The sequence below is a fragment of the Panthera tigris genome, chromosome E3, assembly GCF_018350195.1.
Source record: "Panthera tigris isolate Pti1 chromosome E3, P.tigris_Pti1_mat1.1, whole genome shotgun sequence".
NCBI lineage: Eukaryota > Metazoa > Chordata > Mammalia > Carnivora > Felidae > Panthera > Panthera tigris.
In genome coordinates this window covers 1,367,337-1,392,193 of record NC_056675.1, presented here as the reverse complement: position 1 = coordinate 1,392,193, position 24,857 = coordinate 1,367,337, and the positions used below count along the sequence as shown (strand labels likewise).

Below are 24,857 nucleotides of genomic sequence, written 5' to 3'. Positions count from 1 at the left end.
GTCCCCCAGGTCTGGAGGCCAGAGCGAGGCCTCCCTCCTCGGCGTGTGGACGGCGTCCTCTCCCCGTGGCCCCACACGGTCGCCCCCCGCGCAGGTCTGTGCCCTGATCGCCTCTTCTCTAGAGGACGCCAGTCACATCAGCTGAGGGCCACCCTGACGATCTCCTCTGAACTCAGCCACCTCTTTGACGACCCTGCCTCTGAATACGGTCACGTTCTGGGCAACCGGGACTAGGTCTGCAAGGTACGGATTTGGAGGTGACACAGCTCACCCAGTAACAGATGCTCTGAAGACGTCGGAGGCTGGGGTCATAAAGGGCGAACCGCTTGGCCCTGGGGCCCAGGCCACGCCCACCTGCAGAGGACACGAGGCCTCCGGCTTGGCCCACATCTTCACACGAGGTTGAGGCAGGTCCCAAGGACATCGGGGATCCCAGGACCAGCTCCCCAGCACCCCTGCTTCCCCCCATGGCACGTCCCGGTTCTACATGGCTGGGAGGGTGGGTGACACAGAGGACTCTCGGTGTGTGGCCACCCCCGCTTCTGTCTCCTTTTCTTCACGTGCTACCCTTCTCTCCCCACTCCCTGCCCACCCCAACTCTCTCCTTTCTTTGCAGACGACCGTCAGGTTTCGCAGACCCCGCGGGGAAGAGGGCAACCTCACCTCTACCGGCAGGCAGGGACCCGTCATCTGCAACCCCCGATCTGAACGGTCTCGCCTGAGTCAGGGGACCGGCTCTGTGCCCCGAGGAACACGGGCCAGCTGGGCCAGCACGGGCTGGTGGCTTCGTCCGAAAACCAACAGCCATTAGCATCCACTCCACCGGTGGACCCGATTCACGCCCCCTGCAGGCTGCCTCCCCTGCCCTGACCCCTGTGACTGGCACAGGACCGGGCACATGGAAGTTTCTCCACGGACACCCCCCCCCCCCGACCGGGCGCCCCGGCAGTACTCTCGGAAGGCTCGCCGTGAATGTGACCTTTGGCCGTCTGGCCGGAGGTATGGTGCCCGGAAGTAGGAATGTGATAGGAATCTTGGCCAATCAGCCGGAAAAAGGAACGTTGTGTCTGGTCCTAAGTGCCTCACTTTAGGGACATTGGCACACCAGGACATCCCCAGGGACAGGATGGTAAGCCCTGGACATCAGCTTCGGGACGCATGGGTGAGGAACCAGAGGGGCTCAGCAGAAAAGCTAGGCGTGTCGCTCACTCAAACACTGGAAAGGCCGGCCTGAGGAGGGCGAGGGGGTGATTTTGTGCATCTTCAGACGACAGAACACAGCTGACAAAAGCAGATTGTACCTGACATTGAAAAGACCTTCTCGGGGCGCCTGGGTGGCTCAGTCGGTTACACCTCTGACTCCTGGTTTCGGCTCGTGTCCTGATCGCACGTTTCGTGGGATCGGGCCCCACATCGGGCTCTGTGTTGACGGCGTGCAGTCTGCTTGGTGCTCTGTCTCCCTCTCTCCCTGCCCCTCCCCTGCTTGCGTTCTAGCAAAATAAATGAAAATAAGCTTAAGAAAAGAAAAGACCTTCTAACAGCCAAACCTGACCGGCGTTAGATGCGGCTGCTCCGGAGGTAGTGAGCTCTCCATCGCTGGGGGTATTCAAACAGAACTAGGACAGCTGTGGGTCAGGGACATCGCACAAGGTGAGCCGTTGGCCCTCTTGCTCCCTCGGGTTCTTCCCGTCTGATTGCTGCCGGCCTGGGCGGGCCCCAGGGAGAGACCGTGTGCTTCTTTTCTGTCTAAAAATGAATCCTTGCTTCTCATCATTTCTGTCGTGTTGCGTCCTACAGTAACAGCTGGTAGGAAATCACATTCGTACCTTCTCAGGAGCTCTCTTGAACTGCAGTGCAAATTAACTTCATGTGATCTGAAATATAAAAGGTCGCTTCTCCCACAAATTAAAAGCCGGGAGACGCTTGCCAAGCTCATAAGCACATCAAGTTCTGTAGGGACGTCGGGGGAAGGGCGAGGGCCTGCCGTCCGCCCCCTGCCACGTCCACGAGGAGGGCCCCGCGTCGCCCTCTCTCAAGGCCATCTGCCCGGTCACGACGTCCTCCCGGGCCGTGGCCTCTTCACCCTCGCGGCCTGCTTCTGCCGATCTGCCGGGCACTGAGCACTCAGACAGGGCACACGGACCCCGTGCGGCCCATCTTCCCGGCTTCTTCCCACAGACCCTCTGTCCCGTGTCGTGCAGGAAGGGGGCAGGGCCCCCCGAGGGGCCCCGGGTCTCCCCGCACCGCACCAGGGCAGAGGCCCCGCCCACCTTCCCACACATGAGACTCGAGAATGTGTCCCCACACCCAGACGGGTGCTTCTAAGGGTTGGACCCCAGCTCTGCAGGCGGGGGGGAGCTCCCGGCTTCTCCGCTCCGCGCCCTCCGCCTCTCCTCCCCACCTGCCCGTCACCAGGACAGAGCCGAGGTCTGTGCTGCACCGCGTCGGCCTTGGCTTGGCCCCACACGTCCAACAGGGCTCCGGGACGGGGGCTCCTCCCTCCGTCCCCACCCTGGGGCCTTGAGGCACGGGGCTCAGCCCTAGAGACGGAGATGTCGAGGGGACGTGAGAACACGACCGTCTTGTTAGTGCCAGAACGTACAGCATCACACGTGGGTGCGAACAAGGTGAGGAAGGTTTTGAAATCCTAATTACTTGCTCCTCCGGAAGAAGTTAGGGAGATGTGGTCAGGCCAGGAAGATGGGCTTGGGGACAGTCAGTGGAGTCAGCTCTGCCTGATGAGGCCCCTGTCGACGCCAGCGGGACTGGAGAGAGGTGGCCGGACCCTCCAAGATGGAAACGCACCTCCCTCAACTGACAAGTCCGCGAGGGGCCGTCAGCGGAGGACTCTCTCTCACCTCTAGGCCTACGCACATACTGTGTCCCTTTCCGGAACTCTCTGCGTATCTTCACCTGAAGACCTACCCAATCATCAGGTCTATGCTGGGAGAGCGCTCTCTGGACCCTTCCCCCGGGAACCTCTGCTCCCTGCCCCGGGAGCCCGCAGCCCCCATCACGGCACTAGACCCAAGCTGCTTGTTGGGGCGTCTGTCCCCCCAAGGAGGAGGTGAGCTCCTTGAAGGTGACTTCACCCTCCCTCGTGGTCCCCAGGACAGCAGAGGGCCCGCGCCACGGTCCCTGTGCAAGTAAACACGGGTCAACGATGGGACACCACCTGCCCTGAGGGGCTGCACTCCTGCTCGGGCCGGTGGTGTAGCCACAGGATCCGTAACCCTCAGCGCCCCCTCAGTGCCCGGCCTTGCCGACAAGGACACTGCTGTGCAAAGGCAGCGAGGGACCCGCCCGGGGTTGTATGGCTCCTTCGAGGCCGCACCGAGACCGACGGCCGAGCTTCCCTCACCCCAGACTCAGCACGGACGCCTCCCTGCCTCCGAGTCCCGGCTCCCGGAATGCCTCCCGACTGGGGGCTGGTTCTCCATGGCTGTGCCAGCGTCACCCCAGGGCCTCCCTCCCTCGGTTGCTACTCCCCGGGAGCCTAGCACACCCACAGACTTGCACACCAGCAGCCACGGCTCACTGCCAGAGCGACGGCCCCGTCATCAGAGCCTCTCTCTGGGGTTCGGAGTCACCCTGGCCTCACCCTGAGCTCCCAGGGGACACCTTGGCCTTGGACTTCCGATCCCCAGAAGGGCACCCCAGCCTCACCACCAGCCCTGCAGCCTGGTCGAACGCTCCCTGACCCAGCCAGCCGCCCCACCCCCGGCAGCCTGCTTAGTCAGGCTTAACCAGGGGGCTTCTCTCCATCCTGGTCCATGCAAAAGGGTGCTTCGCGAACATTCTGCCAGCAGCCCCGTGTAGCAGGCGCTGTTACTTCTCCTCGTACGTTAGCGAGGATCCCCCCCCCGTGTATCCCCTGTGATTAGGGGAGTGATCAGGGTATGCCAGGCCCTGGAGGCCTGGACAACATCGGCTTTCAGAATCCCGGGGTCGGGGCCCATGGACACCCCGCGTGCACGGAGGCCCCCAGCTGCCCCCACACACCTCCTCCCCTCTGCCCCTGACACCCACTGAGCCCGCCTGGCCAGCCGCGGCCCGCAGCCAGCCACCCCACCTCCCAAAGGCTGCGTTTCTGACATTGATGGTCCCGCAGGGGAGAGGCACTCAGACTCGGAGAGCATAACGAATCCAAAGAATCCTCATTACTCGTTCAACCTTCTGGCTGAAGCAGAGTTTACACCAGAGAGCAAGCCTGGTGAGGCAGCGGTGTGCCAGAAGCTTCTCTCGAACACGGGGAGAACCTCAGGGTCTGAGGGTGGAAAGCAGTCGTAGGGACCATGACATGGGGGAGAAAGGAGGGCTGGGGGGAGCGGGTGCTCACTGGGGTCACAAAGCGACCCCCCCCCCACCTGTGCTTCTCAAACACCCCCCAGAACACAGGAGAAGTAGAGTGACACAGTCCGCAGGGTCAGCGAGCAGTGCCCTTTTCTCCTTTCTTTTCCAATGTTTATTTATCTTTGAGAGAGACAGGGAGACAGGGAGACACAGAATGCGAAGCAGGCTCCAGGCTCCGAGCTGTCAGCACACAGCCCGACGCGGGGCTTGAACTCCGGACCGAGAGATCACGACCCGAGCCGAAGTCGGACGCTCGACCGACGGAGCCCCCCACCGGCACCCCAAAAAGAGGTGCTATTTTCTAACGAACGTATGAAGGAGGCTTCACACCCCGTCCAGACCCGGGCCTCGGGACTGCACGCGCTCATTCGGGCCTGCCGGCCGCCACATCCGGGTCCCCCCGGCAAACCAGGGACTCGGGTCTGCCTTCCCCACGGGCCTTGCCGCTTGTCACCGCGCGGTTCTCCCCAAAGCCACGGGGAGAGGCCCTGGCCGCCGGCGGTCCCCGCGGAAGCCTTGGAGGCCGACTCCTCTCTCTCCCGGGCCACACGCTCCTTCAGCAAACCTCCAGGCCGAGTCGGGAATCCAGCCCCTTCCCCTGGCGTGAGCCGCCTTGACCCCTGCGCCAGGCGCCCGGCCTCATCCCCGGGCACCCCGCCGCTCCTGTCCCTACTGTCTGCTCTGCATGCTCCAGCCGGGTCAGTTTTTCTAGAGAGATCAGACAGGGTCAATCCCTTGCAAATCCCTGCCCGCCACCAGCTGCACGCGGAATTAAGCGAAGCCCTTCCCTGGGCCCGCGGCCGTACTCCCCTGGCCCTGGCCCTGTGCTCATTCATCTCGTCAGGGTCCTACAACTCCCCGGCCACACACTGCCTGCGGGAGTCCAGGGGTAGCCCCTAAAAACACGTGTCCAGCCACAGAATTCCAGAAGCTGTGAAGGGACCTTATTTGGAGAAAGGGTCTTTGCAGCTGTAATTGAGTGCAGGATCCCGAGATGGGCTCATCCCGGCTTGAGGGCGGGCCCTAAATCCAACGACAGGTGTCCTTACGAGAGAAAGGCAGAGGGAGGCCCAAGACCCAGAGACACAGGGAGAAGGCAGCCACGTGACTCCAGAAGCGGAGGCCAGGACAACCCAGGATGGTCAGCAGCAGGGGACGCTGGGAGAGGGGCCTGGAGCAGACCTTCCCAGCGAGTCTCCAGGGGAACCACCCAGGCCCCACATCCCGATCGGACTTCTGGCCTCCCGAACCGGGAGCGAGCAAGTTCCTGTTGTGCGAAGCTGCCCGTTTGTGCTCACCTCCTACAGCAGCCCCAGGAAACTAACACGCGGCGGCACGCTTCCTGCCTCAGACCCTTTGCACGTGCTGGGCCCTCTGCCCAGAAGGCGTTTTCAGCCTGCACCCGGCTGACTTCTGCTCGGCCTTCAGGTCTCAGCTGAAATGTCACCCCCTCCTCCGACCATCCCCAACACCATCGCCCGCCTCCGCCTTGGCCCCTTCGTGGCGGGATCCCCACGTGTAACGGGCTCGCTTACCGCTCAGCCTCCCCGTCCCTCTGCCCCGTGGAAGACGAAGTCCGTGAAGCCTGTGCATTGTCTCTTTGTCCCCAGGAGGCGCGGAGCCTGCACGTGCCTGGCAGAGCATGTGCTCGGCAACAGTGGGGACCAGGCAGACCGAACAGAAGTCCCCTCGCTCGGGACGAACAGTCTTCAGAATTCAGGCATCCACGCGTGGGAGCCACCCGTTCAGCCCGTGTGCATTCCTGCCTCTCTCAGCGCCCCCTCCCCTGAGAGATGCATTCGGCCCCAGCCCTTCCGGCCAGACGCGCCCCCTCTCTTGGCCGAATGAGCCCTGGGGACAGAGCACCAGCCTGGAGCACAGGGGCCCCATGGCCCCTCCCCAAATACCTGTCGTCTGCGCGCTGCATTGTGAACGGTCCCCAAGCGCGAAGAGAAGATCAGATCCCAGGCTCGGCGCCCCTTGTCTCCGGGAGCTTTCCCGCAAACAGGGCTGTTTTTCTCTCGGCTGACTCGGGAAGGGAATATTGCAGCCTGGAGGCATTCGGAGATTAAAATGCTTTAATTAACTTTGAGTGACCGACGTTTGCAAGGCCTCTGTAGATGAAAGCCCCGCGGACCCCACTGTGCGACTTCACAAGCAAAATAACAATCCGTGGAATGGGCTGAAAACACGCAGGGAGAGCCAGACCCCCCGCGGTCCTCCTGGGAAACCAGAGACGCTTCCTGCCCACGGAGGGGGTGAAGTTGTGGGGGGGACATCATCTTGGGAGGGGGTCTGTCTTTATGTTCACACCGTCCTCCCTGACTCCCTCTTCCCTTCCTGATCTACCCGCCAGGCTGGGACACGCGAGCACCAGACGTGCTCATTATGTAGCGGCTCAACGCGGGGCCTGGTCTCCACCCTGTGCAGTCATCCCCCCCCCCCCCCGCCCCAAGCTGCTTCGGCACCCCCTCCATCCCGTATCGTGGGCTGCGTCCCTCCCACTGCAGCGCCCGGAGACTTCCCCGGGGCCCCGAGTCCAACGCGGCCCCCCTGACTCCCCCTCATCAGGCTCGGCAGCCATTGTGTGCGGGTGTGGACGCATGGCTTCCTTGTCTGTTCTCTCTCGAACTCGACAGCCGCTCTGCCCAGGCGGGGCCTCTGTGGTCTCTCGGCGCCCGGCACAGCCCCCCCAACTCCCCGCCCTGATGGACGAGGATGGACAGGAGGGGGCGGGCCGGCACAGGGAGGGCAGCATCCCGCCCCTGTGGCCGCGTGGCCCGGTGCCACCGCACACCAGACAACCAGGACTCCAGGTGGCAAAGTGCCTTCCAAGGCGGGCATGGTGGTTGTTCCCACCATAGGTAGGATCCACATCCCCTCCCCTGTGGTCTGCGCCATCCCATGTCTCCCTGTGGCCAGTGGGATGCGGGGGCGGGGGGGGGGAGCGGGGGGGGTCACAACCACTCCGTACTTGGGCCTAGAGAGGCCCCCACAGCTTCTGCCTGTGTCCTCTGGAAGGCTGCCCCCAGGCGACCCTGCAAGGGAGCCGGTCTGGCCTTCCACAGGCAGAGGCCCCGTGTGGGGGAGAGCGGGCCCAGCGGCAGGGCCAGCCCCTAGGACAGGCAACAGACTCAGCTGCTGAGCGCGTGGGCCTGGCCACGCCAGTGGGGACCCGGCCCACAACCACGGGAGCACGTGCAGAGCCCCGGCCCCGACTCGCGCCCCAGGCGGTTCTCAGCCCGGCCAACCCCCAAGGGCTCCCCAGGGCCCTTCTCCGGCAGCACCCTCCCAAGCTCTCCCGACTTTGACCCTGGTGGGCACGACCTCGAGCTGCCTTGGGACCAGGAGCAAGGCTGGCCGGCCCCCTCACCACCTCCTCCTCGACCGTGAGCCAAACAGGAGGTATCTCTCGGGTTCCTCTCAGCGTCCTGGAGGGCGGCCCTGTTCTGCTGTCTTACGACAGTGGCACACCCAGCCTGTAGTGCCTTTGCTCTGAAATTCACCCCCGGGGAGTTTCCCAGAAGCCACAGCGCTGTTCCTCCAGGACGCAGGCCCAGCCCTCTCCAGAAGGCTCTGGGCCCTCCTTTCCCTTCTCGGCAGCCCTACGGCCAGGCGCTGGCCTCGACCCACCCCCAGATCTGGCCTGGTCTCTGCCACTCCCCAGCCACTGGGGCCCGCACCCCCACCGTCCCCCACCACCCGCCGTCTCCACTGCCGCCGCCTGATGGCTCCGTGGCCAAAGCGTCCAGGTGGCCTCTCTCTCCGCACAGCGTGCTGTTGTGGATTAAAGGCAGCTGCAGATTCCTGGCGCCCTCCGGCTGACAGGCAGCCTACGCCCGCTCCTCTGTGCTCCTGTGAGCACAGGGGACTCAGGCTCGTGACCTGTGGCCACAGCAACCAAAAGGTGGAGGCGACCCCAGCGTCCGTGGACAGACGAACAAACCGGGCCCAGCCCAGCCTCACACCTGCTGCGCCGTGGATGAGCCCTAGGACACTGCAGACCGCGGGACCCCACTTGCGTGGGGCCCCTGGAGTCGTCAGCTCACAGACGCAGAGAGCGGGCGGTGGGGAAGCGGCCGGGGGGTGTGTGGTGGGGACAGACACTGTCGCGGGTGAAGGAGAGCTTTCAGGTGCAGACAGTGGTGACGCGTGAGTGTATTTAACGCCACGAGACTGTACGTGTAAAAATGGTTAAACCGGTAAGTATTACATTCTGTGTAATTAAAACACCGAGGGAGGGTCACCTGGGTGGCTCGGTCGGTCGAGCGTCCGACTTCGGCTCAGGTCACGATCTCGCAGTCCGTGAGTTTGAGCCCCGCATCGGGCTCTGTGCTGACAGCTCGGAGCCTGGAGCCTGCTTCCTATTCTGTGTCTCCCTCGCTCTCTGCCCCTCCCCCGCTCACGTTCTGCCTGTCTCTCTCTAAAAAATAAATAAACATTAAAAACATTAAAAAAAAAAAGACAGAGAAAGAGTAGGGAGCAGGATGTCCACGGGCAGCCTCTGCCCCTTGCCTCTCAGGACACGGGCTCAGGGAGCCCTGAACTGCCACGTAGGAGGTCCAGCCACCCCCAGGGGCTGAACCCCAGTGGACAGTCCCGGCCAAGCCCAGCCCGAATCCCGATCCACAACACCGTGAGCTCCAGCAGAGCGGCTGGTGGGATGGCCTGTCATGCAGCGTGGATGCCGGGAACACAGGGTGAGACAGACGGTCAAGGCGCTGACCCAGGACAAGGCAGGACCCTCCCCCTGTACCCACAGCATGCTGGGAGCTGGGGACGTTCAGGTGAGTCAGCAACACAGCCTGCCCTGCGGGGCTCACGGACGGAGGGGACACATACAGGTCACCAGGCAGCGATCACATAACGTCCTTGGGGGAGCGATGATGGAAACGCAGGACAGCACGGGAGCCCAGAGGGGGGACCGCCCCCCCCAGTTGGAGGGAAATGCATGAAGGCAAACCCTCGATGGCGCTCACCCCTCCCCTGTCTCGCTCCGCCTCGATGGGGTTCCCCGAAGTCCCCTCCCAGGACAGCACTGCTGCTCAGAGCCTGCTCTTGGGGCCTGTGTCTTGGGGGGGACCTCCCGCCACCATGTCTTCCCCAGAATGGTCCCGACACTTGCCCAGCACAGGCAGGTGCAGGGCTCCAGGTATGGGCTTCAGCCGGGCCCACAGTCAGCTCCACAGCAGGGCAGCTGTGTGACCTCAGACACGTCACCCAACCTCTCTGAGCCTCTATGTCCTCCCCGGGCGGCTGCAAGGTGTTTACAGGTGATGTCTGCACACAGAGCGCTTGGCTCCTGGGTCATCACCAGTGTCTTCCTGTCTGGCCCGCGCTCTGCCCCAGTGCGCTGTGCCGTGTCCCCTCCCTGGGCCTCAGTTTCCCCCACTGTTCAGCTAAGGGACCGGCCTGTCCCCGAGACCCCCTGAGCTCTTAGAACACAGCGTGCTGGTTCTTGTTCAGGAAATGAGGCCGCAAGGAACGCCTCCACTCTGGGTCAGGTTTCTCTTCTGGAAGGGATAGACCTCCCCCCACCTCGCCTGCTCTGGGCCCCGACGTCAGAGACAGTGCATGTCCTGGCTGTCAGCGCCCGGCCCGGCTGGCAGCCTCTGGGGGTGGGGGCCTCGCCTGTCCCCCCTCTACCTCAGTCACTACCTTTGTGGCCTGGGCCCTCCAGCTGCACCCGGAACTCTCCCTTCCTTCCACAGCACACTTGCCTGCCTGCTACCAGAGGACCTCGGACCACTGCCCCCCCCACCGCCCCAGGTACCAGCCCTGGGGCCTGCAGAGCCGAGGCGGCTGGGTCACAGCACCGGGAGGAGGAACCTGCCAGGACGTCTGATCCCAGCACAGGAAACAACAAACCGCCAGGCCCCGCTCAGCCTGGGTGGGCATCCCTCACACCTGCCCAGAGAGAGAGAGAGATCCCGGCTCTGGGCGGTGACCCGGCCTGCCTTTCCTGTGACCACGGTGTCCCTGTGCACAAGTCACGGGTGGGGCGGGGGCACTCACGGAGCTCGAGAAGCCCACCCCCGGTCTGTGGCTCAGGGAGGTGGGTGCCTCTGGGGTTCTCCCGAGGTGACGAGTCCAGGAAAGCAGGTCACCCCAACTCACGCGGGACTGGTTACTTGACCACAGGCGGCCACCATCGGAGCTGAGACCAGAGCCAGGTCTCCAGACCCTCGGCTCAGGGCCCCTCCCCCCAGCCCCCCAGGCTGCCACCCCCTCCCCGGGCAGGAAGGAGCCTGGATGTTCGGAGAAGCGCAAGGGGGCCCCGGGCAGGAGTGGCCGACCCCTAATGAAGCCATCTCACCGCCGTAACAAAGACCTCGTGTGCCTCCGACGACACTTAGCAAATCCAGGCACAAATAAATAACCCAAGTCAAATTGAATTAACCTTCAACTGATCAGCACAGCTAAACAAATTATCCCGAGGCCGAACGAGATTAAAAGGCCTGGCGCAGACTGGGGTCGTGCGGCGGGAGGGTTCATTGGGTTTAACGAGTTTAAGCCCAACCCCTGTGTTCTTTTCTCTGGTTCCAGGGCACCGTGCTCCCAGAGTGCAGCCTTTCGGGGGGCCGTGGCCCCTGGGGGGCTGCAGAGGGAAACCAGAGTGGGAGATGTCCCCTAGTGTGCAAGAGGCTGCTGCCAGCCCTGCCTCCCTCTGCTCACTAGAGGGCAGGAGAGGTTCTTCTGACCCTCCATGGGGAGGCAGGAGCCAGGAAGGTGAGCGGCCCGCCTTTGAATGCCCCAGGCACCGCTGCACCCCCAGAGCCCCGGGAGTGGGTACACATGCGGTCCGTCCACACCTGGGCACGCGATTCAGCCTTAAAAACGAAGGAAGTTCTGGCACCTGCTCCACCATGGGCGGACCCTGCCGACACCGTGGTGAGGGACACAAGCCGACACGGGAGGACGCGCACTGGGACCCACTCCCACGAGGTCCCGGGGTCGTCAGACTCACGGACACGGGAGGACGCGCACTGGGACCCACTCCCACGAGGTCCCGGGGTCGTCAGACTCACGGACACGGGAGGACGCAGCACTGGGACCCACTCCCACAAGGTCCCGGGTCATCAGACTCACGGACACGGGAGGACGCGCATTGGGACGCACTCCCACGAGGTCCCGGGGTCGTCAGACTCAACAGACACGGGAGGACCCACTCCCACGAGGTCCTGGGGTCGTCATCAGACTCACGGACACGGGAGGACGCGCACTGGGACCCACTCCCACGAGGTCCCGGGGTCGTCAGACTCAGGGACACGGGAGGACGCGCACTGGGACCCACTCCCACGAGGTCCCGGGGTCGTCAGACTCAGGGACACGGGAGGACGCGCACTGGGACCCACCCCCACGAGGTCCTGGGGTCGTCAGACTCAGGGACATGGGAGGACGTGCACTGGGACCCACTCCCACGAGGCCCCGGGTCGTCAGACTCAGGGACACGGGAGGACGCGCACTGGGACCCACCCCCACGAGGCCCCGGGTCGTCAGACTCACGGACACGGAGTAGACGGCGGGGCCGGGGTCTGGGGGAGCAAGTGGGGGTCCGTGCGTAACGGGACAGAGTCTCAGTGTGGGGAGATGGGACGTTCTGGAGCCGGACGGTGGGGCGGCTGCACGGCAGCGTGAATGTGCTCGGTGCCCCTGAGCTGCTCACTTAGAAGTGGTTGAAATGGTAAGTTTTAGATTTATTTTACCACAATTAAAAATTACCAAAAAACAGTGTGTGGCCCGTGAGCCAAGAAAGACAGGTGGGTAAGAGTGAAGGCAGCAGGAGGCGAGGGGCCGCGGGGGCTTGTCCTCTGGGGACCGAGGGCATGGTGGGGCCGTGGGGAGGGGGACCGTGGGGGAGACGCCGCAGGCAGGGGCTCTGGCGAGGCGGGGGCGGCAGTGACCGATGAGCACGGAGAGGGGGAACGGGAGCAGGGCTGACCCCGTAGGGCGCTGGGTCCCCTGAACCTCCACCTACACACCTGGGTACCTGATCCCTTTTCCCTGTGGCTACCAGGAAGGTCAAGGCTAATCTTGAGGCCCAATAATCGTGACCGTGGGGAAGGCAGAGGCCAGCGTGCACCCACTTTGCTTTCATTATGGCCGTGACCGTCCAGTGCAGCTTACGATTCCTGCTCCTGATTTCGGATGCTGACGGTTCGGCCTGAATTTTAACCCTACCAACTGTGCGCACCTGACGCCCCCTGGAGGCTCACAGCGGGCCTGCGCCCTCTCGCTACCCTTACCGCCCGGTGGCACCGGGTCTGGCCCTCAGGACGGGCTCCGTGGGTGCCCGTGACATAAATTACACCTTCAAGACCTTTGTTATTAGGTGACTGTACCGCTGGGGAAGAGAGACATCCAGATGAGAGAGAGACAGGCAGACAGAGACAGAGAGAAGGGGAGCAAGAGGTCCAGACGGGAACAGAGACAGAGTGACAGAGAGGGAGCTGGCTCCCGGCAGGATCAAGGGCGCGTGGGTGGGAAACGCCTGAGGAAGCAGCGGCCCCTCATCCCCCGTGGGGAGCGAGGACGAGGACGACAGGACAGGACGACCTCACATCCTTTACTCACACAGGCTCCGCGGGCCAGAGCGTTCTGTGGCCTCTGCTGCCCCCTAGTGGTGCTAACCGGTAGCACAGGCCCCCCCCCCCCCCAAGGCCTTCCCCGGGTCTGGGGCGGCAGCCCTCCCTCCCGCCCTTTCCCTGCCAACAAGCGACCCAAACCCCCTGCCGGATTCAACTCGGGGCTGCGGGTGCGTCTACAGGACGCAGGTTTCCCTGCTACGAGGGCCGGAAGTACACATCCCTCCCCGCCTTCTTTCCCGGCTATAAGAACAAAAATGCTGGCGATAAGAGTACGAAGGGCACATCCGTATGTGAAGGTGGGAAGTCCCACCCAATCTACACCCGCTGCCGTCCCAGAATGACCTCCAGGACAGTGTCACGCTGGGCCCTGCGTGTCCGGGGCCTCTGGGGCCGCCGCACCCTGTCCTCCCCCACAGCTGTGTTCCTAGGGACCCCTTCCTCCTCGCAGCCCCCTTCGAAATGACTACCTGCCCTGTCCTTGGGGGTGGCGGCGTGCCTGTGTCACCTGACGCTCCTGCACCTGCAGCTATGGCCCCCTTTTCTGTCTCGTCTCTGCATCCAGAGAGCCCGCCGACCAGCTCCAAGCAGGAGGTGCTCATCAGGACCACAACACCTGTCTCTCCTGCACAGATAGGTGGACGGGGTGGACAGACGCATGGATGGGTGGGCAGGTGGTCAGATGGACAGAGGGGTGGGCAGATGGACAGACAGGTGGGCAGATGGACAGATGGATGAACAGGTGGATGGATGGGTGGGCAGATGGACAAATGGACAGGTGGGCAGATGGACAGATGGGCGAACAAACGGGTGGACAGGCGGACAGACACACGGATGGGTGGACAGGCAGACGAATGGATGGATGGACGGGCAGACCGATGGACAGATGGGTGGACAGACGCACGGACAGGTGGACAGGCAGACAGATGGATGGACAGGTGGTCAGATGGACCAATGAGTGGACAGATGGACAGGTGGACGGGTGAACAACTGGGCAGATGGATGGACGAGTGGACAGATGGACAGGTGGACAGATGGACGGGTGAGGAGATGGACAGACGGGTGGGCAGATGGGTGGACAAATGGACAGATGGGTGGGCAGATGGGCAGATTGGTGGACGGATGGACGGGTGGGCAGATGGACAGATGGTGGATGGATGGGTGGGCAGATGGATAGACAAATGGACAGGTGGGCAGATGGACAGATGGGCGAACAAACGGGTGGACAGGCGGACAGACACACGGATGGGTAGACCGGCAGACGAATGGATGGATGGACGGGCAGACCGATGGACAGATGGGTGGACAGACGCATGGACAGGTGGACAGGGAGACAGATGGACAGGTGGTCAGATGGACCGATGAGTGGACAGATGGACAGGTGGACAGGTGAACAACTGGGCAGATGGATGGACGAGTGGACAGATGGACAGGTGGACAGAGGGACGGGTGAGGAGATGGACAGACGGGTGGGCACATGGGTGGACGGATAGACAGACGGGCGGGTGACGACAGTACTTTCAGAGCACAAGGAGGCGGACACCAGAGCTGTGTGGGTGGCACTACCTGGGCGGGACACAGCAGCGCGGGCGTGGGCGGGAGCCCAGTGCACCAGAGCTCTAAGTTCGCCAAGCGGGAGCCCGCCCTGGGCCCGAGGTGGGATTCCCCATCAGCGCCGCCGGCTGGGGGTGGCGTCTGTCTGCCCGGATTATTTACTCACTCTTTTTTACGTGCAGCCCCTGAAGTCCCCGCTCGAGGCACGGTTTCACGCGCGCAGACAAATGCAGTCACGGAAGTGCGGCCGCGGTCAAGTCACAGAAGTCCCGCCGTCCCCCCCGGAGCCAGAGCTGCCCCTGACCCCCAGCTCTGCAACCGCTGATCTGCTTCCTGTGCCTGGAACCCGGCCTTTCCCGGAACACCGGATGCGTGCAGTCACCTGCCGTGGAGACTTTGTGCTTGGCTTCTCTCACTCGGCGCCCGGCCTCTGAGATCCCTCGGTGCTCTGCACGTACCGCTAAGCAGTTTATTCCTTCTGAACACAGGGGAGCGTCCCATCGCCACCCGGCACCACTTTGTGGGTTCGGGGAAACATTCGGGTTGCTTCCACTCTACAGAAAGCCTCTGTCAACAGTCCTGTGCCGGTTGTGTGAACCAAGCCTCATTTCTCCTGGCTGAGCTCCTAGGGACGGCCCTGTGTGGTCACGTGGCAGGTGTATGTTTGTGTGTTTATAAGCCTCCGCGAACCTGCCTCCCAGGGGCCCCGAACCGTCCTGCGTTCCCACCAGCAGGGCAGGAATGTTCCAGGGTGTTGCGGGTCCTTCTCCACCGTGCCTTCGGGGCTTGTTTGGTCTCGAACAGTCTAGTAGGACTTAGTAACATCTCGCTGCGGTGATCAGTTCCTCTTGGACACACAAAACCACAGACACCTGGATGCAAACATCCTCAGAACGCCGAGTCCAGCCTCCCAAAGGAACGCAGACAGCGCTGGCACAAGTCCCGGCCCCAGTGACCGCCTGGTCTCAATTCCTCCAAAGGAAGCACACTGAGCACCGCCCACGGGAGGCCCCGGCGTTCCTGGAAAGCTCCAGTGGTCAGAAAGTCCTCGAGCCGTGACCCATGTGCCTTCTTGGAGCCTCCACGTGGTACGGCCCCCAGACACAGGACAGCTGGGCAAAGCGAGGCCGCCTCCCGCCTTCCCAGCCCGTTCTGCCCCGTCCCTGCCGGGACAGAATCTGCTCAGGCCCTCCCTGCCAGTGCTCCTCTGGGCTGCCTCTTCCTCTGCGGACCCTCCCCGCTCCCCGTGCTGCGTGAGCTAAGAGTGGGTGGGAGGCACCTGGGGGCCACCTGGCCGATTTGCCCATTTAACAGATGAGGGTTTATAGGTGGAGGCCCAGGGAGGGGAAGGGAGTTGTCTAGGGCCACAGGTTAGTGCCAGAGCCCCGGGGCAGGGCTCGAGTTCCCTGGCTCCATCCTGCCCCTCTGCCCCCTCCCGCTCCGCGCCCACCCGGGCCCCTCAATCCAAAGCTTCGCACGCCAACTTGAATTTGATCCGATTCAACAAGCACGTTTTCGGGCCCCCTGACGCGCAGCACTGGCGAGAGCAAGGACGAGCCTCCGTGCACGCTGGCAAGATTGGCCGCGGGTTCAACGCGGGGCGACGAGACCGCGTCTTCGCCAGGGGAAATAACTTCTTAAAATATTGAAAGAAAGGCTTTCAGAAATTGTACATGGATTAAGGTTTCATTTATTAAAGAACTAAACAAACATGTGCCAGGCAGTTTTCCGGATTTCTAATGAGGGCGGAAAGGCTTGCTCCTCGAACGAAAACGTTGCGATATCTGAGCTCGACTCAGTTCGGCAGAAAACAAAGCGACGTGCTGAACTCTCGGTTCTGTGCCGTGATGGAATCGGGTCCAAAAACAAGGGATTTTCTTTGTGTTTACTGTGCAGTGTTAAATGAAAACACTCCCTTCGACACGAAACTCCAAAGCTGGGGACTTCCTTAGGCCAGACAGCCCCTGCCGGCCCTGGCTGAGCCGAGGCTACACCCAACAGGGAACACCACCGGCCTCTGCAGGAAAATAACGATTTTACTTCTTACCCTGTGCTGCAGGCATTTCAGAAAAGGTCTTTAAATGCTCCCTGGGAAGAAGATTTATTCCCTTTCCAAAGGAACCGCTCCCTGGATCCTTATAAACTGGACTCAGTTTTAATGGTATTCATTAATTTCCCTTGGGAAAAATTTGAATTTCACACAGACCCGGGGCTTTGTTTTTGTAATAAAATATATGCGATTTTCAATTGGTTGCCTTTAATCTTTTTTTCTCCAAAGGCCTCAGCGGCATGTTTCTTATATCCTGCCTCCACTTGGATAATCCTGGTTTGGAAAAAATTAATTGTTCATTGTTTTTCTAGATAACCGGGTGCCGCTAAAGGTAATTTCCGTCTTATAGAGAGCCCTAATTAGAATCGCTTCTATTTCTGTGCTGTTTGTTCAAGGGTGTCTGTGACCGTCGTGCTAGGGACACTGTGCCGTACCGGCAACGGCCCCGGGTCGCCGTCGGGCCTCCCAGCTGGGGCACCGAGAGGGCAGCGATAAGCTGGGGTTGAACGCCAGGGCCCATTGGGCAGAGCGTCCCCAGCCGTGGCTGCAAGGCTGCCAAACGGAGAAAGGGCCACAGACAGCCTCGAAGGTGGCCGTGCTCACGTGCCTGTACATTGGTGTCTTGACAAGCCACGGCCAGCTTCTCCGCCACCTCGGCCTTTCTCCGGGAATGGGATCGTGGCACGAGGGCCTCACGGCCCCGGCGTCGACAAAGCCCGCGTAGATATCCCCAGACCTGTCTCAGGAGGCGTCAGGGGACCGGGGAGATGGGCTAACGCTGTCACCCTTCTGCGTCAGCGCCCCCCAAGCACCAGCAGTGCGGGGAGCTCGGAGCCACTGACCACGTGAGGTGCCGTGGATGTGGTGTCGCCAGCTGATTCCAGTGATCCGTGAAGGGAAGGAAACCTTGCACACCTGTGCGTGTCAGGCCCTGCCCCGGGCCCTCCTGCCACGGGGCCTCGTTTCGGCCTCCCAATGACTGGCACGTCTGGAAGGAACGAAACCCTGCCACGCGTGGACGAGCCTTCACAGCACGGCGCTGGGCAAAAGGAGCCGGCTGTGAAAGGCCACGTGGAGTACGAGTCCCCTTGCGGGAAATGTCCCACGCGGCCAATCTGCGGGAACACAAAGTAGGTGAGTGGTTTCCAGGGGCGGGTTCTAGGTGTTTCATGACCTCCAAGATGATTTCTTCTTTGATGCGCATCGCTGGGAAGCATTTTCTAACTCTCGAGCACACGGGGAGCTGTTTTTACATTAACTGCTTTTCAAACAGTGACTGGTGCAAGGACGGGCACGTGAGCCAGGCTGGTGATTTCACTGGCACGCAGGGACGGCAGCCTCGGAGCCGTCCACGGAGCCCATCTGTTCCCCTTGGGGGCAAGAGACGGTTTCACGTGGCGTCTGCCACCTGCCTGAAGGAATCCTAACGGACACATCCGCCCTCTGCGTCCCCGGGCCCTCGTGGGGGACTGGCCGAGACCGTGAGAGGAACAGTCATCTACACTGATAACACGGCTCCACCTATGACCACGTCTCCCCAGAACCCGGAGGCTCTGCGGGACCCTTGCTCGGGCGGACCCTGGGGGCAGCAGGTTGGAGAGCCTCCCGCAGGTTCAAGGGTGGCCAGAAGCACCTCACCTCGAACGAGAGGCCCTCTGAGTCCCAAAGACTGGTGCGCACTGAGGCTGTTCCTCGCCCGGCATGGAGCAGCGGGATGGTACTTACTTAAGGATGGGAGAACAGGTGGTTAATAAGAAACGAGAGGGGCGCCTGGGTGGCTTGGTCGGTGGCTTGAGCGTCCGACTTCGGCTCAGGTCATGATCTCGCGGTCCGTGAGTTTGAGCCCCGCGTCGGGCTCTGTGCTGGCGGCTCAGAGCCTGGAGCCTGTTTCAGATTCTGTGTCTCCCTCTCTCTCTGCCCCTCCCCTGTTCATGCTCTGTCTCTCTGTGTCTCAAAAATAAATAAACGTTAAAAAAATTTTTTAAAAAATAACGAGATAAATAATATGTAAATATATAAATAAAGATAAAGTCATAGCTAACTTCATAAAGCTCCAGGGGATCCGTGCACACGAACCTCGCTCAATCCTAGGAGGCAGGCACAAGTGTCAGCTCCATTTTTAAGCTGAGAAACTGAGGCGGACAGGGAAAGTTGCTCAAAAGCACAAAGTGAGTAAGGGCCAAGGAGGCAGACTCTGCGGCCCGAGGTCTTACCCATTCCGGGGTCCTGAGCGTGGACAGTTCAGGACCTCGTGCCGGCAGGCTGCGGAGGGAGCAGAATCATCCTAACGCAGAAAGTTTCACTAATGAATTGACCCTTTACAAAACTGGGCTCCACTTAAATACCCCTCCCAGTGTGGTTCCCGAACCCCTCTGTCTCCCCCAACTCTCTCTCACGCACACGCATGACGTTGAAAGTCCTGGGAACCCGGCTGTGAAGCTGTGGACGGACGGCACAAGTCAATTGCACAGTCAGTTGCAAATCTCAGGAACAACCCAAGATTCCAGAAAGCCCGTGAATGGGATACTAGGGGAGGTTCTGATGGCTCCCAGAGCTGCCAGTAAGTGCGGGAGGGCCTGGCGGTGCCCTGGAGGCTGCGACAGGACAGGACGGCACTCCAACAAGGAGTGACTTACGGAAGGATTAGGAGAGGCTCTTGGGGAAATTGAATGGACCCCTGCACAGCACGGCAAACCAATCCTCTGCATAACAGAGCTGGGAACATCGCTACCAAGCAATTAGTTGGAAAAATCAGGGCCCCGCCAAATCAACACCGATTCTTTGCTCGTTCTATACATTAATGTACAATTGCGTTCACAACCTAAAACTCCTTGAAGAGAAGACAAATTCAAGACATTTCCCACTTTCCCCATTTTTCAAGATAAATTCTCTTTTGCCCCATTATGGATCCTATTACTACTTGCTTCTCGTTTTAAGTGAACTCCCCTAAGGGACCTTTCTTTCCAGTTCAATTATGGCCTTAAACTGGAGAACAGTCAGCGGCAGGCAATGAGGTCATCCCCCATTATCCTAGGTGCAGAAGTTCTGCCCACACGTCCACTTGGGCCACCAGGAAGCCCCTCCGTTTACTTCATATGCAGTTCGTATCCAAGATCCAGACCAAAAAAACAGCCAACTGAAGAGCACGTAAGCGTTTGCTTAACAGCGTTAACACTTTGTTCTTCGACATCTTTTATAAAGGTGAGAACTTGGGAGTTGGGTTTTTCCCCCGCGGGGCAGGGGGGCGGGGGAGGATGTCAAACTTGTGTCCATTTGCCTACAGAGAGAGGCTGAACAGGTGAATAACAGTGAATGGGTGAATGGACCTTTTGAAGGCTTCCCATGGCAAAGCAATGCCCCTGCGATTTGCTTTTGGGGTGTGCGTGGGTGAACGTGCATTTAAATTTAGACCCAACAAAAACACTCTCCTGAGAAACTGATATCCTCCCCCCTTTTGGAATATGGGAACCTTGAAAGTCAAAATCTTTCCCTCTGTGACCTGGCTGCAAGAAAGCTCAAAAACAGATTTCCTTTTGATTTTTATTTCTAGTTTGATAACGTTTTGTATACATGCTTTTTATTTTAAGACACCAGAAGTTGTTTTCAAGGTGCATGCTTCATTTGACTTGACCTGGATTGTACAGGAGTCAACAAATCAGGAGATGGGGGCGCCTGGGTGGCGCAGTCGGCTAAGCGTCCGACTTCAGCCAGGTCACGATCTCGCGGTCCGTGGGTTCGGGCCCCGCGTCGGGCTCTGGGCTGATGGCTCGGAGCCTGGAGCCTGTTTCCGATTCTGTGTCTCCCTCTCTCTCTGCCCCTCCCCCGTTCATGCTCTGTCTCTCTCTGTGCCAAAAATAAATAAAAAACGTTGAAAAAAAAATTTAAAAAAAAAAAATCAGGAGAAAAAGGAAAGATTAGGGATGCTGACATTTCCTAGGGGACTCAGTGACGTGGGCCCACTAGACGGAGGGGACACGCTCCCTGACCCCGCCGGCAGGGCAATGGACAGTCAGTATGGGGTTCTGAAGAGACGTTAGTCCCCTGAGAAAAAGTCTCGAGGCTCAAATCGAATCAGTGCAGTACCGATCAGTGCGCGACTCCCCCACCCTGCCAAGAAAACTTCCAGCTTGGGGAAAAAGAGGAGTGGCGGGGGCTCTCAGAGATCCTGGGGAGGGGCCAGAATTCATCCGGCCACAGGGGCCACATTGGTCCCTCCTCTTCCCCTATACCCGGGCATTCGAGCGCTGAGACCAGTACTCAAGGGTGATCCAGGCCTTACCGGCTCTCCGACCGCGGCCTCGGGTAAGGTCCCCGAACCAGAACAGCCTGCTTACGCGACAGGGATGACAGCGCTCTACCACGTGGCGCTAAGACTCCGGAGTTACCGCACAGGCAGCACTTAGCACAATGCCCGGCACCCACTGCGGCCTCATGGATGCTGGCCTAGGGGAGTGGGGGGCAGATGGGCCTTTGATAGGCCGCCAGCATCCCCGGAGGGCTGGGGACCCCCTCAGAGTGGGGTGGAGGGTCCGCTCCATCCCCGGAGACCGCCCCCGCTGAACACCGCCCCCCCCACCGCTGAACACCCTCCCGACCCCGCCGACCCCCCCCCCGCCCCCACAGACCGCCCTGAGCCCCGCCGACCGCCTCCGCGGCGCCCCCACCCTGAGCCGGGCCTCGCCGAGGGGCCTCCGCGCCGCCCCGCCCGGCCAGGGTCAGCAGGACGCCCCGGCTCGGGACTGGGACGCCCGCGGGCCACACTCGGAGCCCTTGACGGCCCGCTCTCGGCGTCGGCTCCTCTCCCACAGCCCCCCCCCCCGCCCCCGGCCGCCACGCGGGTCCCGCAGCCCACAGCCAGGCGAGCCCCGACCGCCGAGCCGCAGGGCTCCCCCGGGACGGCCGAGGACGCGCAGCCGGAGCCCCGCAGGCCGAGGGCCGCGGGTGGGGCCGCAGCCCCCTGCCCCGAACACGCGCGGCCCCTCTCGGGAGCGCGGAACCCGGCGGCTCCGGGACCCGCAGGGAGGCCCGCGCGGGACCGGAAGCCCGCAGCCGCACTTCCGGCGGGCGCGCGGGGGCGAGCGGGCGGCCGCCCCCCCCTCCCCGTCGCCCGCGGGCGTCACTTCCGGGCGCGGCGCGGTGAGCGCGGGCGGCACGGCGGGTGGGACGGGTCGGCGGGAGCGCGGTCCCCTGCTCGAGCCCGGGAGCGGCGCCGGTCCTCGCCCGCCGCCTGCCCGTGTGCGTCTGCGGGCGGCGCCCCGGCTCCAGGGGAAGCCGGTGGCCGCGCGGACCCTCACCTGCCAGGGCGCGTGCGCGCGGCCGTCGGCGCGCCGCGGGGACGCGGTCTGATTCACTTATCCGTTCTAACGTAGAAGTGCCCCGGAGGAGACCCCGCCATGGAAGGCAAACCTCTGCTGATGTCCCGACAGAGGACGGAAGTGGTGTGCGGGGTCCCCACCCAGGTGGTGTGCACGGCCTTCAGCAGTCACATCCTGGTGCTGGTGACCCAGTTCGGGAAGATGGGCACCCTGGTCTCCCTGGAACCCAGCGACGTGGCCGGTGACATCGGCAAGCCGGTGCTCACCACTAGAGTCCTTCTGGGGCAGGACGAGGTATAGTGGCCGGGAAGGGGTCCCCACGCTGGGCGCGGGGGGTGGGGGAGCGGGGACCGCGTCTGTGGCTCCGTTTTGTCAGTAGGCAAGTCCCCCTTGCCCCCTCTTCCCCCCAGCAGCGACAGCCTTTCCTGGTGCCCGTGCTTGGTGGCTGCCTTTCCCAGCCCGTCGGGACTTTATCCAGCAGACAAGCAGAGACACTGATTTTGTAGTGAGGGTGCCTCGCCTTCATCTTGACCCTGTCACCGCGGCCTGGAGGAGCGAGTGGCTGTCCCTGTTCGGTCTGAAAAGATGGCCTGGCAGATTGGACAGACCCCCGCCCCCTAGCCCGGCAAACTCGTCTTTTGGGAGTCCTAGATTAGAGACAGCCAGCAGGGACCCGGGCATCAGAAGGCACCGAGAAAATAAGTATAATGGTGCGTGTTTAGCATTTTGTGTAGGACCGGAATGTTCTGGAGCCTCCTCGAACCCTGAACTGCTGCCGCATCACACCGGGTGGGGGTCTGAGGCTGGTGCAGAAGCCAGGTGGGTTCCTACGGGAAAAGAGACTCGCGGTTCAGATGGTTTCTGTCGTTCCTTCACCAGCCTCTCATCCACGTCTTTGCAAAGAACCTGGTGACGTTTGTGTCTCAAGAAGCGGGAAACAGAGCGGTGCTCCTGGCCATGGCCATGAAGGACAGGAGTGTGGAGGGGCTGAAGGCCCTGAAGGAGGTGATCCAGGCCTGCCAGGTGTGGTGACCACGCCTGCTCCTCGGCGCGGCCAAAGGGAGACCCCGACACGCTCTCGATTCGGAGGCCCTCCCCTGGCCGGTCCGCAGGAGGAACTGTCTGGCCTGGGTCCCCGGAGCCTCAGGCGGACTCTTGGTTGGTTGGGTCGCTGAGTTACCCGCGGTCCGGTCAATGTGTCTTGGGGGGCTTGTGAATGGTTCTCAGCAGGGTCCGGGTAGTGGCGTTTATTTGAGAGGCGAAAGAGGAGTCATCAGGTAAGAGTCCTGGTCCTCCACGCGCGGGGGCAACTGTTGGAGGACGGCTGTTTCTAATAAAAATAAACGCGTACCCTAAGCGACTTCACCATGCTTCTCAGCAGTACTGAGAAGTTTCAGTCACATGGCGCGAGTTCGGTTCTGGGTGCGTCCGGCGGGAGGAAGCCTCGTTCGGCAGGAAACACAGTGTAGTTCACGCTCTGCACACGCTCACCCCACTCCTCTTCCTCTGACTTCGCTGAGCGCGTTCGCGTTGCTGGGCAGCCGTTAACTTCCCTTCCGCGAACACTCCCCGCGGTTCTGCTGGGCGGCAGTCGCTGCGAGGGTGTGGGGCACAGACCCCAGCCTCAGGAGCCGGGGAGCTGTTCATGTCGCCCCACGGGCCTGGGGCCAGCCACGGTAGGGCCGCGGGCCGCTGAGTGCCCAGGGAGGGAATCCTGAATGCTGGGGGAAGGCTGCACAAAGGCCAGGAAACAGAAGTCCAGCATGGGAGGGCGCGGCTGAGCCCGGGCCCCAGGGCCCCAGGGCGTTGGGGCTGGCAGAGCCCGAGGGTGGGGAGGGGGCCGATGGCAGGGGCCTCTGGCGCTGAATGCTGAGGCCTCTGAGGCCTCGGGGCTTGAGTCGGGCGGGTTTGCCTTTTGGAAATCATCCCAGGAAACACCTCCACAGGCGGGCGGAGCTACGGGGTAGGGCCTTTGTGCGGCTGGGACTCTGGGAGGGCATCTTGGGACCCGCGGGGCTCCCCTCGTCCCCCTCCGGCCACAAGGGCACGTCACTGGCCACACCAGAAGCTGGCAGGCTAGATGTTCTGCCATGTGAGTCTGTCCCACAAGCTAGAAGCCCGCGGGAGAGCGAGCGGGGGCTCAGGATCTGCAGGCAGAAACCAGCGGGGATCCCCGTGCGCCCAAGATGGCCTTCTGGGGTGGGGGGTGGGTTCTGAAACAGAGAGTCTTAACCTGAGAAACCCTCCAGGGCGGGCAGTGGAAAGACGGGACCGAAGCCTCCGGACCAGCGTGAGTTTGTTGAGGGTGGGGCAGAGGGAAACCTCGAGGGCTCTTTCCCTCGGCAGACGCTGCCCATGCAGGGCACAGACTGGCCGAGGGAATCCGACCAGACTTCCTGGAGGCGGCACCGACTCCTAAGCGGGGAAGGCGCTTCACTCACCTGCTGCTACGGGGAGCCTGAGTGACCAAGGTCCCGCCGCCCCCTCCTGGTGCCTGCACCTGTCAGGGACACGGGGGGGAACTGAGGCAGGCCCATCCCTGGGAGACACGGGACTCCTTTGTGGCCGGCTTTGCCCCCCTTCCTGGTCTCGGGCAGCCGTGTCCCCAGCCTGACCCCCAGAGCAGGAGCAGGGGCCTGGTGTCCTCAGGTCAGCACTTGGGACCAGTAGTTACCCCACGCCTGTCAGCGTCTGCCCTGTGAAGTCATGACTTGTCCCGTTTAACAAGCAGGGAACCTGAGGCTTGGGTAGGGTCCCGTCTGAGCCTGGGTTTCGGATCCGCAGCCTCTGGCTTCCTGTTTGGTCCCTAAATGCACAGCAACAGGACTCACACACGTGCTGCTTGGCACCGTGGCCAGGCTCTGGGGCCCACCCTTCTCAGCCCTCACTCAGACTGGAGGGAGGTCGCCACCCTGGTCACCCACGTGTGCCAGAGGGGGAAACCGAGGCGGAGCCACGTGGCCGCCCTGAGACGAGGCAGGGGCGCGCTGGCGGACGAGG

The 24,857-nt window shown here is 62.0% G+C and overlaps 1 protein-coding gene across 3 annotated transcripts; it reads left to right on the top strand.

Annotated features, from left to right (window-relative positions):
* The first annotated feature begins 20,695 nt into the window (after window positions 1-20,695).
* On the top strand, window positions 20,696-23,222 carry PSMG3 (proteasome assembly chaperone 3). Of its 3 annotated transcripts, none has more exons than XM_042971640.1 (3): window positions 20,696-20,844; window positions 21,915-22,151; window positions 22,737-23,222. In XM_042971640.1, the coding sequence occupies exons 2-3, from the start codon at window positions 21,936-21,938 to the stop codon at window positions 22,887-22,889; spliced, it is 369 nt and encodes a 122-aa protein (XP_042827574.1). In that variant the 5' UTR covers window positions 20,696-20,844; window positions 21,915-21,935; the 3' UTR covers window positions 22,890-23,222. The 3 variants fall into 3 exon arrangements, with proteins under 3 accessions (XP_042827574.1, XP_015396394.1, XP_042827573.1); XM_015540908.2 differs by having other exon boundaries at window positions 21,912-22,151; XM_042971639.1 differs by lacking the exon at window positions 20,696-20,844 and adding an exon at window positions 21,587-21,678 and having other exon boundaries at window positions 21,912-22,151.
* The last annotated feature ends 1,635 nt before the right edge of the window (window positions 23,223-24,857 follow it).

Excerpts from the sequence above, each read along its gene's own strand:
- PSMG3 (XM_042971640.1), top strand. The coding sequence starts at position 21,936 with ATGGAAGGCAAACCTCTGCTGATGTCCCGACAGAGGACGGAAGTGGTG. Across the intron at positions 22,152-22,736 it reads TCCTTCTGGGGCAGGACGAG|CCTCTCATCCACGTCTTTGC; the intron begins GTATAGTGGCCG and ends TTCCTTCACCAG.